At 43.6% G+C, this 22,806-nt stretch overlaps 1 protein-coding gene across 5 annotated transcripts in view; it reads right to left on the reverse strand.

Annotated features, from left to right (window-relative positions):
• The window catches only part of asph (aspartate beta-hydroxylase), a 33,840-nt gene that overhangs the window by 9,951 nt on the left and 1,083 nt on the right, over positions 1 to 22,806 (reverse strand). The window contains exons 1-4 of one of the 5 annotated variants that reach the window (XM_054745094.2): positions 21,612 to 21,744; positions 18,244 to 18,396; positions 16,135 to 16,179; positions 15,815 to 15,883 (exon numbers count right to left, since the gene is read on the reverse strand). In XM_054745094.2, coding sequence (XP_054601069.1) covers positions 15,815 to 15,883; positions 16,135 to 16,179; positions 18,244 to 18,396; positions 21,612 to 21,618 — 274 coding nt within the window. In that variant the 5' untranslated portion in view covers positions 21,619 to 21,744. Of the gene's footprint in view, positions 1 to 2,928; positions 3,152 to 15,814; positions 15,884 to 16,134; positions 16,180 to 18,243; positions 18,397 to 20,487; positions 20,625 to 21,611; positions 21,745 to 22,806 lie in introns of those variants that run through there. The other 4 variants (XM_015957597.3, XM_015957596.3, XM_015957598.3 and 1 more) reach the window with 4 other exon arrangements.

A 22,806-nucleotide genomic window follows, 5' to 3' on the forward strand; every position in this document is an offset into this window, starting at 1 on the left:
AACAGGAACAATACTCTGCCCTGAATATGCTGAATATGTAGCTTCAGATTAAACATTATGTGGTACAAGATATATATATATATATATATATATATATATATATATATATATATATATATATATATATGATGTTGACTAGTGCGTGTCACGTGTGTGCGCGCATGCGTGCGTGCGCGAGTGTGTGCGCGTGTGTCTTAAGCCCCGGATCTTCTTCAGTCCTAAATCCGCCCCTGGTTATGAAACTGCCTAAAAAGAAGAGTCAAAGGGGAACTGATGGCAACGTGTGACTGAACACACCTAGAGGCTGAAAACAACAGGAGGACATCACAAAGGAGTCTGGAACCTTTTTTTTCTCAGGTGTTACAAACCAGACAAAGACAACTTGAGTAAAAGCAAAGGGAAAATTTCAAATTAATAAATTAACACAGTTGTTGGGATGAGGATCAGCACCTCCAAATCTGAGACCATGGTTCTCGACCGGAAAAGGGTGGCTTGCCACCTCCGGGTCGGGAGAGAGGTCCTACCTCACGTGGAGGAGTTTAAGTATCTCGGGGTCTTGTTCACGAGTGAGGGTAGGAGGGATCGGGAGACCGACAGGCGGATTGGTTCGGCGTCTGCAGTGATGCGGACGCTGAGCCGATCTGTCGTGGGGAAGAGGGAGCTGAGCCAGAAAGGCAGGCTCTCGATTTACCGGTCGATCTACGTCCCAATCCTCACCTATGGTCATGAGCTTTGGGTAATGACCGAAAGAACGAGATCGCGGATACAAGCGGTCGAAATGAGTTTCCTCCGTAGGGTGGCCGGGCTCAGCCTTAGAGATAGGGTGAGGAGTTCGGACATTCGGGAGGGACTCGGAGTAGAACCGCTGCTCCTCCGGATCGAAAGGAGTCAGTTGAGGTGGTTTGGGCATCTGGTCAGGATGCCTCCTGGATGCCTCTCTGGGGAGGTTTTTTGGGCATGTCCTGCCGGCAGGAGGCCCCCGGGTCGACCCAGGACACGTTGGAGAGATTACATCTCCAATCTGGTCCGGGAACGCCTTGGGGTCCTGCCGGAGGAGCTGGTGGAGGTGGCCGGGGAGAGGACGGTCTGGAGCTCCCTAGTTGGGATGCTGTCCCCGTGACCCGGACCCGGACCCGGATAAGCGGAGGAAGACGACGACAACCAGGTTCTGTGTGTAAAAGTACCCAAACCCCAGAACCGTGATAATAACGGCGCACCGAGCAAAAGGGAGCGGGTGTCTCATGGTATAACCATCCCTGCGTCACTGAAGGAAATTCAGATGAGCCACAGAGCTGCGTGTGTAAACGGGACGGTAGTTGAAACTCCCGTTGACTTTATTTGCTAAATGCAGGAAAAGCCAAAGTGTCTGACGGCTGCAGAACCAGAGATCGCAGGTTGATGCCCGCGCCGTCTCTAGTAGAAGCGTGAGCCTGCAGCAGCAGTAGAGGTAAATCGGCGGACTCAACTACAACTGCAACTGTACCGTGTCGGCGAATCAGACCGGCCGAAAACGGTTTATGATTGGTCAGTCCTCGTGCACATGTGCAGATTATCGTTCTCTTTCCTTACTCCCGGAAGAACGGTTCAGACTGTAAATGGTTTATTTGCTGCTAATCTGTGGGGAATATCTATTTCTACAGAAAGTAGCAACGGGTCCTGAGAAATGTCGCTAGGTTTGTCGCTAGGCGCTTTTTGGAAAAAAAGTCGTTGAGGGGGGTCAAAAAGTCGTTAGGAACACTGATTAGAATAGGGGCACATGTTTCAATCAGCAGTTTGAAAATTCGTTTATATAGGCGCATTTATAAACCACACAGACCTTCACTGAGCTAACGGGTGTCTGTGCGTGAGAAGCAGGCAGGTACTACTGCGTTTAAGTGTTTCAGGTTTTTTTTATGAATTCGATTAAACATAAAGGTGCCCGGCCCGGCCCGTGTCCGAGGTAATTACACAGTCGTTGGCCCGAAGCCCGGCCCTCGGGCCGTTGGGCCGGGCTTCGGGCCTAGGGCTTCAGTGCAGGGCTCTACAGCTGAGTACACATTGAGGTGTATTTTTATTATGGAGTACTGAAAATTTTCAGAATGTGGTGTAGGAGACTTATAAACACTTTCCAGTAGGTAAACAAAAGCCATAAAAGAGTCAGAATCAGCTCAGTGGGACGAAGGGACATTGACATGAACCAAGTGGATTTTTTTTTTACCATAACACAGATTATGACCATAAACCAACAAAGGAAGACTGAAATTACACTTTTGACTTCATTAAATTAGCTTTGTTTTGCTTTTCATTTAGTGGTCCCAGGGCACTGAGGTAAAAACCATGGGTTCTACCATTTAGATGAGCCTCTTCCCGTTACACACATGTGCAGTTTGTATATATTAGTGAAAATTAAGCATGTTTTGGAACAACTTTGTTGCCGTAACTGCTCGTGGACCTAGTATCAGGTCCATCAGGTTCAATTTGTGGGTTCAATTTGTGTGATGCAAAAGAATGGTAATTTGACACCCCCTAGTGGTGATATGTGATAAGCACATATGAAAAATGACTTGCAAAAATGCGGCTCACAAATTAATTATTATAATTCACCAGCCACCACTGCTTTTCAAACAGGAAACGTGGGTGGACTTAGGTAGGGGGGTGACTTGCTCTTTAGGCACAAACCTCGTCTGTGTAGGAGAAAGTCCACCAGTGAAACTAGTGATCCAAATTCTTGATTATAAAAAAGAAAAAAGTATTACATAATGAATAAAGAACGGTTTTATTATATCCTTACAAGTTAAAAATGCACGTAGGTCAACTTCTAAGCTCAGCTCTACAATAACCTTTAGTTCTTATAACGCCAAATTCACAGAGGGAGTTCATACAGGCAATGAAAGCAGGTTCAGAACAAAGAGGTCCAAACCTGACAGAGGTTAATAACAACATGCTTACTGTTGAAGACACAGCAGTTTTGCATCTTCTGATCGTTTTTTCTGTCAGCAATAGAAAACCGGAGTGAAGCGGGCAGCTGTCCAAGCATGAGTCCTCATCACAAGTCATTTTTATGTTTCCGGGCAGAAGATGTTAGAGGGAGACTCTAATGGAGCAATTATAAAAAGAGAGCTTATGAGTTCCTGAGAGTCTGTATTAGGACAAAGAAACTGACATCAAAGCTTTTGCTGATAACGGAATGAGGTTTGCCACGTTTGACTGGTGTGACTCGACCATAAAGCTCGTTTCCATCCGGATCAGCTGGGTCTGGGCTGGGTGTTTACATCTGTGTTATCCATACTGAACCGACTGCTTTTTTGTTTTTTGGGACCCGCTCCACACAAGTCAACTTGGTGTCAAGGTGGACCAACACACCCACTATAGGAAGCCTAAGTCTCCTCCCTTTCTGGTCGGCTCACGGGTCCCCGGAAGAACGAAAAAATGAATTCAAGTCAACGGGGCAAAAATTGCTATTTTCTAATTTGCGTTGCCTTACGCCCTGGATCGCACATACAGTGGGGCAAAAAAGTATTTAGTCAGCCACCGATAGTGCAAGTTCTCCCACTTAAAATGATGACAGAGGTCAGTAATTTTCATCATAGGTACACTTCAACTGTGAGAGACAGAATGTGAAAATAAATCCATGAATTCACATGGCAGGATTTTTAAAGAATTTATTTGTAAATCAGGGTGGAAAATAAGTATTTGGTCAATAACAAAAATTCAACTCAATACTTTGTAACATAACCTTTGTTGGCAATAACAGAGGTCAAACGATTACTATAGGTCTTTACCAGGTTTGCACACACAGTAGCTGGTATTTTGGCCCATTCCTCCATGCAGATCTTCTCGAGAGCAGTGATGTTTTGGGACTTTCAACTCCCTCCACAGATTTTCTATGGGGTTGAGGTCTGGAGACTGGCTAGGCCACTCCAGGACTTTCAAATGCTTCTTATGGAGCCACTCCTTTGTTGCCCGGGCGGTGTGTTTGGGATCATTGTCGTGGTGGAAGACCCAGCCACGTTTCATCTTCAAAGCTCTCACTGATGGAAGGAGGTTTTGGCTCAGAATCTCACGATACATGGCCCCATTCATTCTGTCCTTAACACGGATCAGTCGTCCTGTCCCCTTAGCAGAAAAACAGCCCCAAAGCATGATGTTCCCACCCCCATGCTTCACAGTAGGTATGGTGTTCTTGGGATGCAACTCAGTATTCTTCTTCCTCCAAACAAGACGAGTTGAGTTTATACCAAAAAGTTCTACTTTGGTTTCATGACCACATGACATTCTCCCAATCCTCTGCTGTATCATCCATGTGCTCTCTGGCAAACTTCAGACGGGCCTGGGCATGCACTGGCTTCAGCAGCGGAACACATCTGGCACTGCAGGATTTGATTCCCTGCCATTGTAGTGTGTTACTGATGGTGACCTTTGTTACTGTGGTCCCAGCTCTCTGCAGGTCATTCACCAGGTCCCGCCGTGTGGTTCTGGGATTCTTTTCTGGGATTCTTGCTCACCGTTCTCATGATCATTTTGACCCCACGGGATGAGATCTTGCGTGGAGCCCCAGATCGAGGGAGATTATCAGTGGTCTTGTATGTCTTCCATTTTCTGATAATTGCTCCCACAGTTGATTTTTTCACACCAAGCTGCCTGCCAATTGTATATTCACTCTTCCCAGTCTGGTGCAGGTCTACAATTCTTTTCCTGGTGTCCTTCGAAAGCCCTTTGGTCTTGGCCATAGTGGAGTTTGGAGTCTGACTGTTTGAGGCTGTGGACAGGTGTCTTTTATACAGATAATGTGTTCAAACAGGTGCCATTAATACAGGTAATGAGTGGAGGACAGAAAAGCTTCTTAAAGAAGACGTTACAGGTCTGTGAGAGCCAGAGATTTTCCTTGTTTGAAGAGACCAAATACTTATTTTCCACCCTGATTTACAAATAAATTCTTTAAAAATCCTGCCATGTGAATTCATGGATTTTTTTTCACATTCTGTCTCTCACAGTTGAAGTGTACCTATGATGAAAATTACTGACCTCTGTCATCATTTTAAGTGGGAGAACTTGCACAATCGGTGGCTGACTAAATACTTTTTTGCCCCACTGTATGTTGTACTGCAATTTAAATGAAAAGTAATGAGGTGCTTCAACCACGTTAGTCACGTACTTTGAGATTTATACCATACCATACCAATTTTATTTATATAGCACATTTAAACACGGCATGAGAGCCGACCAAAGTGCTGAACAAAAACACACAATAAAAACAATCAAAAATAAAAACTAAATCCATTAAAATCAAGTAATCCAACTCGAAAAGAAAAGGAGAAAGGGAATAAGTTAGACAGAATTAAAAGCCAGAGAATAAAAGTGAGTTTTTAAACGAGACTTAAAAAGGGAAAGAGAGGAAGAGAGTCTGATCGGGAGGGGCAAGTGGTTCCAGAGCTTTGGTGCACAAACTGAAAAGGCGCGCTCCCCGCGGGACTTACAGCGAGAGCTAGGGACATGTAGGAGGTGCTGGTCAGCTGATCGGAGGGATCTTGTAGGGACATATGGGTGAATGAGCTCAGACAAGTAGCCAGGTGCTAAGTTATGGAGGGATTTAACAACAAAAACCAGGATCTTAAACTTTATCCGGAGATGGATGGGGAGCCAATGGAGATTTTCTAAAACCGGTGTGATGAGTTCCCGCTGCCTGGTGCCAGTCAAGAAACGAGCTGCTGCGTTCTGCACAAGCTGAAGTCGAGCGAGAGTGGAGGAGGAGATACCGTACAGCACTGAGTTAGAGTAGTCGAGACGGGAAGTAATAAATGCATGGACAACTGAATGGAGATGACGCCTTTTTAACATGGGCTTAACTTTAGAGAGAGACGCCTCAGGTGGTAATAACAGGTCTTAACTACCTGGTTGACATGAATGTCCATTTTTAGTTTAGCATCCATCACAACCCCTAAGTTTGTGACACGGTTTTTCAACCCACTTGTGATAAATGGAAGGGTCAGTTGGGGACTTTGAGAAGTACCAGGGCTGAAAATGATGGCCTCTGTCTTAGCGTTGTTCAGCAAAAGAAAGTTTTCTGACAGCCAGCTCTTCACATCATTGCAGCATTCAACAAGGGGCAGTAAGGAGTCATTAGGCTTCACAGAGGCATATAATTGGCAATCGTCTGCATAAAAATGGTAATCAATGTGGTGTTTTTTAAAAATGTCACCCAGGGGCAAAATATATACAGTTGTGGTCAGAAGTTTACATACACTTGTAAAAAATATAATATAATGGCTCTACTGAGTGTCCCGTTATTTCTAAAACTCTGATTTTTCTCTGATAGAGTGATTGGAACAGATACTTCTTTGTCACAAAAAACATTCATGAAGTTTGGTTCTTTAATGTCTTTATTATGGGTTAACAGAGAAAAGTGATCACATTTGCTGGGTCACAAATATACATACAGCAACATGAACTAGCGATTTTGGTGACTTAGAAACGTGTCAGTGAACTGAGCTTCATAGCATGGCCTCTTAACTTCTTGTGAGTGATTATGAGTGACTACAGCTGGTGACTTCTCTTAGGCCAGGTAAATGGGGCTCATTGGATACAAACTCCCACAAACGCTACAATGGGAAAGTCAAAGGAGCTCAGCATGGATCTGAAAAAGCAAATTATTGACTTGAACAAGTCAGGAAAGTGACTTGGGGCCATTTCAAAGCAGCTGCAGGTCCCAAGAGCAACAGTGCAAACAATTGTTTGTAAGTATAAGGTGCATGGCACTGTTTCATCACTGCCAAGATCAGGAAGAAAACGCAAGCTATCACCTGCTGCTGAGAGAAAATTGGTCAGGAGGGTAAAGAGTGAACCAAGAATCACCAAAAAGCAGATCTGCCAAGAATTAGAAGCTGCTGGAACACAGGTGTCATTGTCCACAGTCAAACGTGTTTTGCATCTCCATGGACTGAGAGGCTGCCGTGCAAGAAGGAAGCCCTTGCTCCAAAAGCGGCACCTTAAGGCTCGACTGAAGTTTGCTGCTGATCACATGGACAAAGATAAGACCTTCTGGAGGAAAGTTCTGTGGTCAGACGAAACAAAAATTGAGCTTTTTGGCCACAATGCCCAGCAATATGTTTGGAGGAGAAAAGGTGAGGCCTTTAACCCCAAGAACACCATGCCTACAGTCAAGCATGGTGGTGGGAATATTATGCTGTGCGGCTGTTTTGCTGCCAATGGAACTGGTGCTTTACAGAGAGTAAATGGGATAATGAAGAAGGAGGATTACCTTCACATTCTTCAACATAACCTCAAATCATGAGCACGAAGGTTGGGTCTTGGGCGCAGTTGGGTGTTCCAACAGGACAATGACCCCAAACACACATCAAAAGTGGTAAAGGAATGGCTAAATCAGGCTAGAATAAGGGTTTTAGAATGGCCTTCCCAAAGTCCTGACTTAAACCCCATTGAAAACATGTGGACAGTGCTGAAGAAACAAGTCCATGTCAGAAAGCCATCAACTTTAACTGAACTTCACCAATTCTGTCAAGAGGAGTGGTCAAAGAATCAACCAGAAGCTTGCCAGAAGCTTGTGGATGGCTACCAAAAGTGCCTAATTGAAGTGAAAAAGGCTAAGGGACATGTAACCAAATATTAGCACTGCTGTATGTATATTTGTGACCCAGCAAATGTGATCACTTTTCTCTGTTAACCCATAATAAAGACATTAAAGAACAAAACTTCATGAATGTTTTTTGTGACAAAGAAGTATCTGTTCCAATCACTCTATCAGAGAAAAATCAGAATTTTAGAAATAACGGGGCACTCAGTAGAGCCATTATATTATATTTTTTACAAGTGTATGTAAACTTCTGACCACAACTGTAAATTAAATAAAAGGGGTCCAAGAATAGAGCCCTGAGGAACACCACAAGTCAAAGCTGCAGAGGGGGAGGCAGCACTACCCATCATAACATTAAAGGTGCGGTCACAAAAGTAGGACCTAAACCAGTTTAAGGCAGTCCCCTGGATGCCGACCTGCTGGTTCAGCCGAGTCAGCAGAATAGCATGATCAACCGTATCGAAAGCAGCCGACAGATCCAACAAAACCAGCAATACATTAGAACCAGAGTCAAGGGTTAATAAAATGTCATTAAAAACACGAAGATGAGCTGACTCCATGCTATGGAGGGATCGGAAGCCTGACTGGAAGGGATCCATTAAACCATGATCATCTAGATGAGACATAATTTGGTTAAAAACAGCACGCTCTAACAGTTTTGATAAAAATGGAAGCTTGGAGATCGGGCGAAAATTACTCATAACAGAGGTGTCACCTTGTAAAAGTTCGTAATTAGCATGAAACACCAGACATCGGTACGTGACCACAGAATCTCCTCTCCCCTAGCATAGCTGCTACTTACCACATGGCCAGATTTATGGTGGTTATTTCCTCCTAAAAGAGAAGGATTTGAAGTTTGCTGAACAGCCATTTCCCTCTGTTTTAATCCGCGTCTAGTTCGGTGATGTCCTTTTGGTGATGCACATTTGTATTCCTGGACTTATTTTTTTACACAAAACTAAAATAATATTCCCCCATTCGAAAATAAGCACTTTCTTGGTATCAAATTGTGACTTTAAATTCACGGATATCAAATGTGAAATCCATGGCACATAAACAGAATTAGAAAACACCCTTTAGCCTCAATGACTTGCATTGATTTTCTTCGTTCTTCCAGGGACCCATGGTCCGCAAGTAGATGGGCGTGACTAGGCTCCCTATGGACCAGCTAGCTCCGTCCATGTGCTCGGAGACATCTGCATTCCTGAGAAGGCCGTGTAAACGAAACCTCGTCGAACAGGGACGAGCTGTCTCCTCCCAGCCCAGGCTGTTCCCACCTAAATGTAAATGTGATCAGAGTCTGGGTGGAACCGTGTGTTCCCACAGCTAGACTGAAGTTCGGATGACTCCGGTGGGTATGGCAGTGTAGACCTGCCACCAAGGAAAAACAGAAATATTTTTATTTAGCCTGGGTGGCAGGTCGACGCTGCTGTACAGCTCTAGGGTTCAATGCAGAAAACTGAAAATCAACTGTGTTGACACCTGGTCGTACTGCAAACACTGACTGTTCCAACAATCTCAGGTCCCATTCACAGCTGGCCCCAACATCCACCAGCGCAATCTGGAAGTCACCAAATATAAGCCTGGTGCTCCCAGTATGCACTAAAGTCACTCCGGACACATTCACAGCTGGTCTGGAACACTTTTGATCACATTTGTTTGGTAGTCTGCAAGCCATCCTGAGCCGTGCAAAAGCACCACCCATTCAACAAAAGGGTCGCTCAACAAGCCCCGCCCACCAACAAAAACAACGGCCCACTGGCCTGACTCGACTCCTCACCACCACCATAAGAATGATTACCAGCACGTCTCCCGGTTTGAAAAGTCTGACGCTCTGATCATCTTTAGAGGAGAGGGAAGCTGCTGTGGTCGTTTCAAGACAAACGTTACCAGTCCGATCAGCAATCGGTCACATTCAAACAGAGGTTATGTTCACGTGTGGGAAACAGCTGGTTTCACCTCTGTTTTTGATTGAAAAGTCTGACTCAAGTGAATCTGGTTGGTAAACGGTCATTCAATTCAATTCAAAGATACTTTATTAATCCCAGAGGGAAATTACGTCATGTGAGTGATTTTACAGAAACATCACCTGGAGCAGGTAACGGAGACTTTTTTTTTATCCAGAGAATGACAAACCGGACTTAGAGATGTCGGACCTCGAGTTAAAGCAGGCCTGTACGGGTGCTAGCGTTAGCCAGGCGGCCCCCTCACCAAACACTCAGAAAACCATCAGAGACATGCGTTTATCATCCACGCAGCCCGGTATAAAACACGCCTGACATCCTCTGACCATCAGCGAGCTCCACACCGAGTTTCCCTTCCAACTGGAATCAGAGGGGACTCTTATGTGTGATGCACTTTTACAAAAGCGGTTCCTTGTTCGTGCTGGAAAAGACTTCCAGTAATTGTTGAGCTCTTACTAAAGCACTGGCAAACACCTTTGGGTGGATAAAGTGGGGACAGGTTTCAAAAAGTGTTTAAACTATTAAGTGAAAAACTGTTTATATTTAAAATCAACTGGAAAAAAAATTTTGGGTTAAAAATATACAAAAATTACAAAAAGTACTTTAAAGGTTCCACAGGTCTGGATGAAAATGGAGGAAAACTGCAGAATAAACTCTGCAACAGGTTCCCTGACTGAAAGGAACCTCCTCAGCTGAAAACAAGGGGGCTGCGGTCCTTGGCCCAAGGCTACTGGTTATGGAGGCCGACTATGATGATCTTTTGGTCGCGACTCCCATCACCGTTGGCTCCTCTTTGTCTGACCTCTCCCTCATCTTCTTCTTCCTCGTCCTCTTCCTCGTGCTCATTCGTGAATCCTCCTGAAGAGCTACGCTTCCCGGTGACCTCCACGGGCTCCAGTGGATTTATCAGACCATACAGGAAAGTGAAGAAACCGTTTAACCAATCAGCGCCACCCTCTTCCACTTCTTCTAACCAATCCAGAACCTCAGCTTCACCCTGACCACCGCTGCCACTGGCCAGACCTATGCAAACAAGAGGTGGGTGGGTGGTATGGGAGGGAAGGGAAGGGAAGTTCAGGACCCAAACACAGGGAAGTGGAGAATAAAAATGAGAAAAAGCATGCAAGGGATATAAAATTAAAGGTGAAATTAAAATAAAAAAGAAAAGTGATGCAGAGCAGAAGCAAAGAGGGAAGAAGAGGGGAAGAAACAGGTAAGAGAAGTTTAAAGTGTAGGTTAGGCAGAAGGGAACTACTCAGGTTGAATCAAAGCAACAGAATCAGACAAGATCCTTAATCAGAACCGCTAAAGAGTTGTAGTTCATTCACGGCTAGAACGTCTTCCGAAATGCAGACGGACTTAAAATAAACTAAACAGAAGGAGGGGTAAAAACCCACGCTTGCAGGAAGAGATCTACATTAGAATTATGGCTTGTGGTGCTGATGGGCACCTGATCACCCTCCATTTATAGTGGAGGCTTGACCAAATGAAATGCATCGCTCCTGAACTTGATCAATTATAGATCTATGTTGTAACAGAATGAAATGACTGTTTTCCCTCTCCTCTGACACAGGACTAGTCTGCATGAGATATGGCCTCAAGGTCTCATGCATTTGCTTCTAACCTGCTTATTTTCAGCTCAACAGAAGAATGAAGAAAGGACTCTTTTCTTTTAATTAATCAAATAACTCTTATTTTAATAAAGCTAATCCATCAAAGTGTTGGTCAAAAAATAAGATGTGACCAATCTGTGAAATCAAAATATTAATTACTTTATTATAATCCTATAGAATATAATAAGTAATATGACTTTAAATGTTGCCACTAGGACTGATCTCACGTAGCGTTAAAAGACATGACACACTACTTCCACTGATCCAACCAGAATCTGCCAGATCTGACGGAGGTGTGGTTTTGGTGGTGTTTGGTAAGTCTGTCAACTTTTCATTCGACCATAAACCAAAACATCCGAAGTATAAAACTATGCCCATGTCATCTCTAACGCCAGTTCAAAGCGTTCTAGAGAAGTTGTCGGAGTGGCCAATCCGTAACTTTCCTCTTCAGCCAAAAGAACCAACGACAAGCTGGATAAAATGTGTTGCTGTTCCAACTGCTGCAACGGTTCCTTTCAGAATAAAAGCTGAACCATCAAGACCTAGGTTCTGATATCACCAGACGCCAATAAAATTGTCGTGACCCGAGAGTATCTCACACACTGGTCTGGTCGGCAACCGTTGCTTTTCCTACCGGCTCGGTTCCAGAAAAGGTCAAGCTGGGCCTCGACATTCCTGATCTAACGGGGACTTCCACCAGGGTATGCAGGCTGGCAAAAATGGCGTTGAATGTGTTTATGAACCTCCTAACCAAAGCTTAACGTGAAGACATCACCTTCGGTTCCCATCAGAACTAATCGCTTCTTCGGATTTGCTGGTTCTGAGCAACATCACACCTCACCCCATTCACCGTCTCATCCACCTTAGTTACACCATACATTTAGTGTTTAAAGTCAGTCTAGTTTAATTTGTTAAGTAATACATTTTTTAACTTTTAAACTTGACTCTCTCTCTTCTGTTGTCTCTGAGTGAATACGAAGCTGTTATCTAATCCCTGCAATAAAAAGATCCAATCTTCTGGTTTAAATAACCTCACAGATCCGTAAGGTGGATTTCATATTTCCTATGGAATCCTACGCCTTATGGCTCATTAAATAACATGTCATTTAAATCATTACAATGTTTTAGTCTCTAACAAAATGTTTATCATTAAAAACCAGAACTGAAAGTGGTCATGACTGAGGTCCAGCGCCCTCTAATTTAGCCAAACCAAACGTATATATACGTATACGTATATATACGTATACGTATATATATATATATATATATATATATATATATATATATATACACATTATATATAATATATATATACAACCACGTGTGCCAGGGCACCAGGAGACATCAGTGGAGGTGTTTGTTAGAAACCAGTAACAGATCTTACAAACATGTGTACAGGGTTAGGCTATGAACTAATTAATGAAAGCTTCGATGGTCCATTTTTTTATCAGCACTGAATCAATATCAGTGTTTGTGTGGATCTGCTGTGGTGAACAGATTTTCTCTTACAACAGTGTGTCGGATATGGTCCCCAAACCCACGACCTGTCACACCAACCCTCTCGTCACAGAGCTGAGCTACTGAGACACTTTCTGATGGAGACTTGAAGCTCTCTGACACCGAAAGGAGCACTCTACGCTTAACCCAAACAGTTAGGAACTTTGAGTTGGGTGGGTTATTTCTTTCATCAACAAAGGGATATAGCTGAAAGCCTAACTAATCTCACCCTCAACGTCACAAAGACAAAGGAGATGATAGTGGACTTCCGGAGGAGCAGAGGAGTACACACCCCCATCACCATCAACGGCGACGCTGTGGAGAGGGTGAGCAGCTTCCGTTTCCTTGGAGTTCACCTGGCAGAGGATCTTACGTGGTCAGTGCACACGGAAAATACAGTGAAGAAGGCACAGCAGCGCCTCTTCTTTCTCAGAAGACTGAAAAGATTTGGCATGAGCCGCTGCATCCTCAGGACCTTCTATCGCTGTGCCATTGAGAGCATCCTCACTGGATGCATCTCCGCCTGGTATGGCAACAGCACCGCTTACAACCGCAAAGCTCTCCAGAGAGTAGTGCGGTGTGCTGAAAGGATTATAGGAGGTGAGCTTCCCTCCCTCCAGGACATCTATAAGAAGCGGTGCCTGAGGAAAGCGGGGAGGATCATCAAGGACTCAAGTCACCCCGGCCATAAACTGTTCAGACTACTCCCATCAGGAAGGAGGTTCTGCAGCATCCGGTCCAGAACCAGCAGACTGAGAGACAGCTTTTTCCATCAGGCCATCAGACTGCTGAACACATCGCAGACACCTCACCCTCACTACTGAAACTCCAACATTACACACTCATACTGTACATTAATTCCACTGTTTTGCACATACCAACCTCTGTACATTTTATATCTCTTATCTTATTGTTTACTTTATTCATTTGTATATTTAGATTAGCCATTTTTAAATTTTACTTGTTTTTACGTTACTGTATTTTTTGCACAACTCTGTTGCTGTGAAGCTCGCACACAAGAATTTCACTCGCATGTACTGTACCAGTGTACCTGCACATGTGACGTGACAATAAAAGTGATGTGATTTGATTTGATTTGATTTAATCACCATAATATGAGGTAGAAATTATGACAATCACACATCGATGGAATGAGTAACACCTTTAAAGAACGCGCCATAACTCCCTCCAGTATCCTCCTGCTGGTTTTCACTCTTGTCCAGAGTTACTCGGTGGATGATTGTCATTTTGTTTCTTTCTTTATTGAAATCAATAGGCAAATTAAAGTATTCAACAAGTATTCAAAAAGAAACCCATACATATGTATATGCATATATATATATATATATATATATATATATATATATATATGTAGAACATGTTCAATAGGAAGGGAAAGAAGGTCTAGTAGCTGATATAATCCCCCCCCCCCAAAAAAAATCACATTTCAAGAAAGATAAAACAAAAAAAATATTTTCCCTACACTGAGTGTCATTGCCATTTTCTTATAACATGTTTTATCCTCAATCACACAAACAAAATTTACATTTTTTAATGTTTCACCCCCCCCCCCTCCTATTTTCACAGCTCCCAGTTCACCAACAATAAACAATTACAATCAAATGCAACACCCTTACAAATTTTCCTCCTCCTCCATGTAATTAATTAGTATAATTTTTTTATACTTCTCTTTAAACTTATGCAATGATGGACTTTGCTGTAGATCCCCACTTAGCTTATTCCAAACCTTTACACCCGTAACAGAAATACAAAATGACTTTAATGTTGTTCCAAAATATGCATGCCTAGAGTTAAGTTTGTATCTGAAATTATTTACGTTATCTGGTTTTATAAATAGCATTAATAATGTGTTTGGTAATAATTTCCTATGCACTTTAAACATGAACGTCGCTGTATATAGTTGAAGTAAATCTTTAAATTTTAGTATTTTTGAACATATAAATAACGGATTAGTGTGTTCTCTAAATCTAACATTGTGAACGACTCTCAGGGCTCTTTTCTGTATGATAGACAAGGGTACAATCGATGTTTTATAAGTGTTACCCCATACCCAGGGTAACTGCAGGTTTAAGGGAGCCAAATTTAAGACTTTTTAAGACCTTTTTTAAGGCCATTTTGACCAAATTTAAGCTATTTTTTAAATTAAATTTTGGCTATAATTTCCAGCTATTGTCTGAAACCGGTGCTAACCACGTCGCCAACGTGGGATTAGCCATCCAGCCACCATTAAACTTTCACTTCCCCATGGCACAAGCTCCCACTAGCTTAACCAGCTAATGTGCTCATCTAAAAATAGCCCCCTTTCACAACCAACTGAACGTGTACGGTTCCGCTTACGCCAACATCGTACACAAAAAATGCTGAACACTAACTAGAAATTTATGAAAATTTTATAGAAATAAAATAATCTTGTTTATTGGGTCTTTGGACATTTAAGACCTTTGGAAACTGTAAGGATTATTTGTCCTTTTTAAGAATTTTTAAGGCCTTAAATTTGGAAAAGTAAATTTAAGACTTTTTAAGGACCCGCGGATACCCTGCCATACCTCTACACAGTAAATAAGATTGAACTTTGGGACGGCGATCCAGATAAAACCACACAAACTAAGCACGTGTTAATGTGAACCAGTTCTGAAACGATATTTCATCTGCAGGTATGGCCCTTCCTGTAGATAAACATCACTGGTATCTGCAGGTCCTTAAAAAGTCTTAATTTTGCTTTTCCAAATTTAAGGCCTTAAAAATCCTTAAAAATGACAAATAATCCTTAAATAGTTTCCAAAGGTCTTAAATTACCTTTAATTTCGTGAATTTCTAGTTAGTGTTCAGCATTTTTTGTGTGTGATATTGGCGTAAGCGGAACCGTACACATTCGGTTGGTTGTGAAAGGGGGCTATTTTTAGATGAGCACGTTAGTGGGAGTTTGCGCCATGGGGAAGTGCAACATTAATGGTAACTGGATGGCTAATCCCACGTTCGCAACGTGGTTAGCACCGGTTCCAGGCAATAGCTGGAAATTATAGCTTAAATTTAATTTTAAAAAATCGCTTAAATTTGGTCCAAGTGGCCTTAAAAAGTCTTAAATTTGGCTCCCTTAAACCTGCAGATACCCTGTAAGCAGCAAACTGGTAAGGAATACATCCACTTACCCAGCAGCACTTTGGCATCTTCAACATCAAAATCCCCGTCGCCGTCTGTGTCATAGGCCACCAGTTTATCTGCAAAGGTGAGAAACAAAAACTTTGGGTTTTATTCACTGGAACCACAAAAAACCGGTTAACGTCATCCTGCGTCAAACACGCCTCGGAGTACACAATGAGAATGACAGTGGTTCTAATCTGTCACTTTGACCCTGTTTCCAAGTTTTATAGAGGACGGTTGTTTCTGCAGAACAGCAACATCAGAACAAGAGGGATTTCTCACAATTCAAACCAATATGGAGAAGAAAAGTGCGTCTTGTGACTTTTACCTTTCAAGGTCTCAGACAGGTTAATCTGTATGCCCTTAGCCTTGTCTGCATGCAAAACAGACAGGAAGAAAAGGGATTAAAAACATTTCATTCAACATAAATGTGCAGCAGATGCATGATATGTAGACACGTTTCCTTAGTTTGGGTGCAGATTAGTGAGAAAGCATTGATTAAAGATGGCAGCCATGCACCGAACTGTTGATGCTGTAAACACACACACACACACACACACACACACACACACACACACACACACACACACACACACACACACACACACACACACACACACACACACACACACACACACACACACAGATATTTAGAGATGCTTACTAACGGTGAATATTAAATGACTTGTATTAACATAGCATCTTCTAGTCTAACCCCAAAATTCCACTATCTCCGCTCCGGCACGAACTCCACAGCAAAAACGGTCCCGTTGTAGTCAATCAGAGCTGTTCCACTACTGTGGCCATGCGGCGCAGTGCGCCGCCCGCCGTTCCGCCATCTGGCAAAAATAGGATCGATTCTATTTTTGCCGGACGCCGGAGCACCTCCGCAGTCAATGGACAGAAATCACAACCGCCCAACAGGAAAAGGAGCAAGCACAACTTCTGTTATTTCACAATAAATCGATAAACAAAAGGCGTTTTTTGTTTCATATGCACAGGTTTAACAACATTTAACAACTATCAATGGCGGCTGAACTTTAAATGCACAAAAATAAGCCATAAATACAGTTTCTACTATCAAAGTAGTCACACTTTGTTGATCCAAACACTGCTGATCTCTCAACACAAATGATGGGCAGATTAAACGGTTCATTTCGATGCTTCTCCCACACAACGGGTGTTTGGATCTAACTTCTGCGTTTATTGCTCGGACTGTATCGCAAGATCTTGAAAATCCCGCGCATGCTTGTTTGCGCACCTCAGGTCTCCGCACCGGGGAGGAGCCGTTGTAGAGCGGGTACCAGTAAAAATTGAGTTCAGAAGCGAGCGGCAGAGGAAAGCGGGGGTGGAGCGGAGATAGTGGAATTTTGGGGTAAGAACCACCCAAGGTGCTTTACAACGCAACAGTCATTCACACACTGATGGTCATGAGCAACATCGTAGCCACAGCTGACCTGGGGTAGTCAACAAGCCACACTCTACATGAGCCTCTGCAGGTCAACCAATGGTCTGAGACGTTATGTGTTATGCCAATCACAGCGCTCCGTGGGTTTGGTAGGCAGGATGTTACTGCCACCAAACGGAACAACAAAGATGGCGATGGCTCATTTGAAACAAGTTTGGCATCAACTTTGGACTATTTAGACGTGGGCCTTTTTGGAGCCAAGAGCAGATAGAGGTACTCAAGTCTTTTATCCAGAAAAAGGATGTGTTTGCATCTTCTTCAGCAGTGTATGGGGGAACGCCCCACTGACTTACGTCGAGTAGCGGTGAGTATGTCACGTTGTTTGTTGTCCAGTAATATGCGGAGACAGTCTGAAAGACGAGGGTTGATTCTGCCTCGTGACTGAGATCTGTCCATGGGTCGTGGCCAGACTATATATCCACATATAGGATGGCTTGCCAGGCTAGAGCCTGGGGTGCACCGACAGAGGCGAGGCTGCTGTACACTGGTGCCACCAGTCCCTCCAACATCCACCAGCAGGCAAGGAGGGTGAAGTGTCTTGCCCATGGAAACATCGACTGCAACAGACTGAGTGGGATGCAAACCTGCAACCTTCCAGCTGTGTGGTGGGTAATTAATCCTCTGCCACTGTTGCCTCGTTAACCTGACATGCGTGCTTTTAGTCTGTGAGGGAGAACTAAAGTACCCAAAGAAACTTCACACAAGCATGGGAACCAGCCAGTGGCCTAGTGGTAGAGTGTCCTCCGCCCTGGGACTGAGAGATCAGAGTTCAAATCCCGGTCGGGTCATACCAAAGACTTTATAAAAATGGGACCCAGTGCTTCCCTGCTTGACCCCTCAGCTTTACGGGGTTGGATTTGGGGGTTAAACCAATAAATGGTTCCCGGGCATGGCCGTGTCTGCAGCTCACCGCTCCCCACAGTGTGTGTGTGTGCGTGCGTGCGTGCGTGCGTGTGTTTGCACACTCACCAAGAACTCCCTGGTAGTCCACCAAGTCAAAGTAGACAACGGCTACAGATGTCCAGACACCCAGCAGGGCTATAACGATGAACCAGGTGAAGAAGCTGGAGCCAGAGTCGCTCTTCTTCCCGTTCTTGCTCGCTGAAGAGGTTTTTGGCCCATCTGTAAGGACAGAATAACGTCAGGCTCAGGTGGACATTTGTTTATCTTTGTGGCCACACTGTCTGGTTCTAGCTAGTGTTAGAACATCCTGGTTCTCAGCTAAACAAGGCAGAGGACAAGGCTCCGCGCTCCCTCACTCTGGAGTTCTGGTGCTAGGTCTCCTGTCATCTGGATCTCATGTTGCTTGTGTAATGTAGGTCACGCTGCTGCCCAAACTAGACATCCTGACCCGGTTACACACTGAACCCCCCAGCCCCTCACCTCCACGTGGGCTCCATGAGGACCCGGCAAGATCGCTCATTGAGGTTTGATCATGGAAGTTTTATGTAGTTTCGTGTGTGTGTGTGTGTGTGTGTGTGTGTGTGTGTGTGTGTGTGTGTGTGTGTGTGTGTGTGTGTGTGTGTGTGTGTGTGTGTGTGTGTGTGTGTGTGTGTGTGTGTGTGTGGTCTGATTCTAATTTATAGGCTGTATGCTTCAGTTGATGTCAATGGCATCTAATTTTGGCCCTCCAGGGCCACCGTCCAGCATGTTTTACAGGTTTCTCTGCTCCAACAGCTGATTATAATTAGTCCGTGAATAACAGGCTTCGGCAGAACTTGATGAGCTTAACCGTAACTCTAACAGGTGATTCATCCAGGTGTGTAGGAGCAGGGAAACAACTAGAACATGCTGCACTGCATATCCTCATCCTAACACATCCGTAAAGGAATACCAGACAAGACAAAAAAAAAAATTAAAAAAAATGAAGAAAAACAAAACTGGTTTTTACCACATGTGTAAACCGATAAATCAACAAGAAAGTTTTCTGATCCTCAGTGTTGCACCAGCTGACCCTGAGGGGAGCAGTAGAGCTGGTGGAGACGTCAGACAGGTGGAGCAGATGAAGTAGCGTCTCCCCCATGCTGCATTTCGTGTCCGACAAGTCTGTCCATCCATTTGGAATTCCAGCACAGAGGGGGATTTACTTTTCTTTTGCCTACAACTTAATGTGCAGTTTTGCATGTGTGCACTCAATAACAGGCCATGATTTTTAAGACCTGATCATGTAAAAATGGCAGCACAGCTCGCTGGATGATACTGTAATCTGACCACAACCAGCGTTGCTGATCACACAAACAAAAATTATTCTGATTATTACCACTGAAACCACTTCACACAAGCAAGTTGTTATTTGTGCCATGAAGATGGAAGAACAAAGGCAAAACACACGGCGCTGAACCACGCATGTCAGAAATTACACCTCATTGCAGTCGTCACACACTTAGCGGTTTAGGATCAGTAACGTAACATCAACCATCACCAAACAGCTCAATTCTGCCAACTGCTGATGGAAATCCGCCTCTTAAAACACAAACTCTTGATAGTTTCCAACCAAGTTATTCCAATTACAAAATGACATGATTGAATGTTTTTACAGTTCTGTGTCCTTAAGAAAGGAAATGTTTTTTCTTATTTACATCATTATTACTATAAGTGCAATCTACATTTAACAGAATTACGCTCCGGTACTACAGCCTTTTCTATAATCATGAGGCTTTAGGGACTTGTTTGCCTTTGACTTTATAACGCGTGGCTTTTAGAGACACAGAAAAGTTGAGTTGCAGGAATTAAGCTGTTTCCTTTTCTTCAGAGTTGGTCTGTTTAAATTTGCCTTTTGGGTGTGAGGAGGCTGCTTTTAGGGCGGATGACAACAGTTAGCGTGAGTCATGCCTTTTAACATCATGCAGAATCTAAACAGAATTTTCAGTTAGAATATGAATGCAGGTGTAGTCCCAAAGAAAATGGAGCCATAAAAGCCAGTGAACTGGTTAATAACCAGCACAGCAACATATTAGACCGAGCCAGAAATTCCTGTTTGCACCAGAAAGCTAATTATTAGTTTTATATTCTAGTTCAAAGACAAACCCAATCAACTCTAACAGATAAGGGCTGAGTCAAAGAGAAATTGTACATTTTAACAGACTCAAACTGCCGGTCAAAATACTGCCAAGACAGAGAAATGATATTTTAATGTGTGCTCGGCACAAAGAGCCAGCAGCTTTGAACCGGGAAACAGATTCCCCAAAAACAGCAGAAAGCGTGCAAACATACCGCTTTGTTCTTCTATATCCTCCATAATCATATCACTGCACAGCTAAAATGTTCATTCACTCAGAAACACACTTCTCCAGAGAAATGGGCAGGTGTCCGTCCGTTCTGACACACTCATCGTTCACTTCCAGCACCTCCTCTTTGCTCTTATGCAATTGCTGCTGTGTTCCCGCCTCCGAAACCCAACCTTCCACCTAACTCCAAACACACCTGCATCCCACAACCTTATGCATGTTTATTAAGCTTAGAGGAACACCTTCAGATCCTGTGACCTACCGTCCACACCTTTTACAAAAAACAGCTCTCTTAGGGGTGGGGACCCGGAGATTTCTCTCATTTGAACCGGGTTTCCGTATGCTCACATCATTTAAAAGTCAAATCAAAAATCTTCACATGAAGCTCACACATTAAAAAAAAGTCTTTTTCCGCTTAGAATCCAACTTATTTTGCTCTTCCATGCATCTGATTTGATTCGTGACGCTGACATCTGTTTGATGTGGAGTGGCGCTAACGCTGGGAGCCTCACCCTTCTGTCTGACTGACCTACATGCTCACCCTCGTAACTTGTTGCAAACGTTTGTTTAAAAGGAGCACGGACCTAAAGCGTCTCTGACCTGCTAGCTAAAGGTATTAATCAGAAAACCAGTGAGCTGAGCGGCTCTGTGGAAGTTCAGGAGGTTTCTGTTCCGAGCGGCAGCGTGCAGCAGCAGGTAGGGAGGAGCAGAGCTGCTGTGCATTCCACATGACTGCAGAAAAACTCGTTTTTTCCCTACTATGTCATCAAAACTGCTAAATCTGCATTGCAGAAAGTTTCTGCGGTTTTCAAAACGTCTCTTTTTCAGTCTTGGTGCACCTTTAACTGGCTGGGGCCCACTAAAAACCAGAAACATTCAGTCCCTGGCAACAGAGTTTAGTATGTGTATGGTGTACAGTCCCCGAGCCAGACTTCCTGTTGGGATCCATCTATTCTCAGACAGAATGACAAGTCCAGCTCAGAAACTTGGTCCTCAGCAAAAATTAAACAACTTTCATGCAAGCGTTGGCCTCTAACAACAGTTTAGTTTAGAGTAAACGACACAAACCAACGTCACACGCAGCCCCAGAGCAACAGACAAGGCCGTTACCTTTCATCTGAGTACAGATGAGCAGCTCCCAGGATTGTAGAGAGGAGGAGGAAGAGCCCCAAGGGATTACGATGCAAAACGGCCCAGAAGACACGTGACAAGCAAGTCAGCAGCAGCAACAACAACAAATACGATAAACATAATAATGGTCATCAGAATCGGCTTACGTGTATTTAGAAATCAAAGAGCCGTCGTGGTTTGTTTGGTGGAACCCAAGTGTCTGCAGCGCACTGAAGTGCCCATGGGCAGGACACTGCCTCTGGTATATAAGCTCAGTGAGAGTGCAGCCTTGGTGTGAGTGAATGGGTGAAGGAGACAGAGTTTTGCACAACCTGCATGAGTTTTAATAGTTGTTTTAAGCTGTGAATCAAGCTTTGTCTCCCAAGGAACAGAAAGGAAGAATGAAGTTTGTGCATCAAAAGCAAGATTTTATCTTTTTAAATGAGCTGTTAAACAGAAGGAGAAATCAGTAAAGTTATCAAGAATGACATTTTAGATTTTTGCACACATTTCTGTTTCAAAGGTGTGTGTATGTGTATAAAGGGGTGTGTGTGTGTGTGTGTGTGTGTCTGCATGCAGACTGAATTATTTGCACAATATTATTATGACCAGCTGTCTTTTACTAAACAGTGACTTTCTTCTCCTGCGTTAGGAAAACTGCCCCTGCGCTGCAACTTAACAGCCAATCACATTTGGTTGCTAGGGAGAATTGGATAATTTTTGATAAATCAGCATCACATTTCATGTCTTGGGAGCTTCGCTAATAGCACCCCCTGCTGTAGGAAATAGCTAGCTAGCATGCTAGAAGGTGCAGGATCTCTCATCATTCAACTACCAGTTCTCCCACAAATAAACAGAATTATTCATTCTTTTGCCTCAGAAACACTTAGGTCTGCAACACGTGTTATTTTTTTAGGTTTTATTTGTGTTTTAAGACACAAAAAAGGTTAAAAGCACACAGGCTGTTGGACACTGAAATCTGCCTCTTGGAGGACACATATGGACAATATGGACAGCGTGACTCTTGATTGGGTAGAAAGGCATGGTCATAACGTCTTAAGGAAAATCCCTCTTGCACATCAGTCACACCAGGTGTTTTTTCTTTTTTTCACCATCCACTAAGTCAGGGGTTCCCAAAATATTTTCTTTGAGGACCTCCTTGCTCATGTCCAAGACAAGCCAGGACCTTAAAGTC

This window comes from Nothobranchius furzeri, chromosome 11, assembly GCF_043380555.1.
Source record: "Nothobranchius furzeri strain GRZ-AD chromosome 11, NfurGRZ-RIMD1, whole genome shotgun sequence".
Taxonomy (NCBI): Eukaryota; Metazoa; Chordata; class Actinopteri; order Cyprinodontiformes; family Nothobranchiidae; genus Nothobranchius; species Nothobranchius furzeri.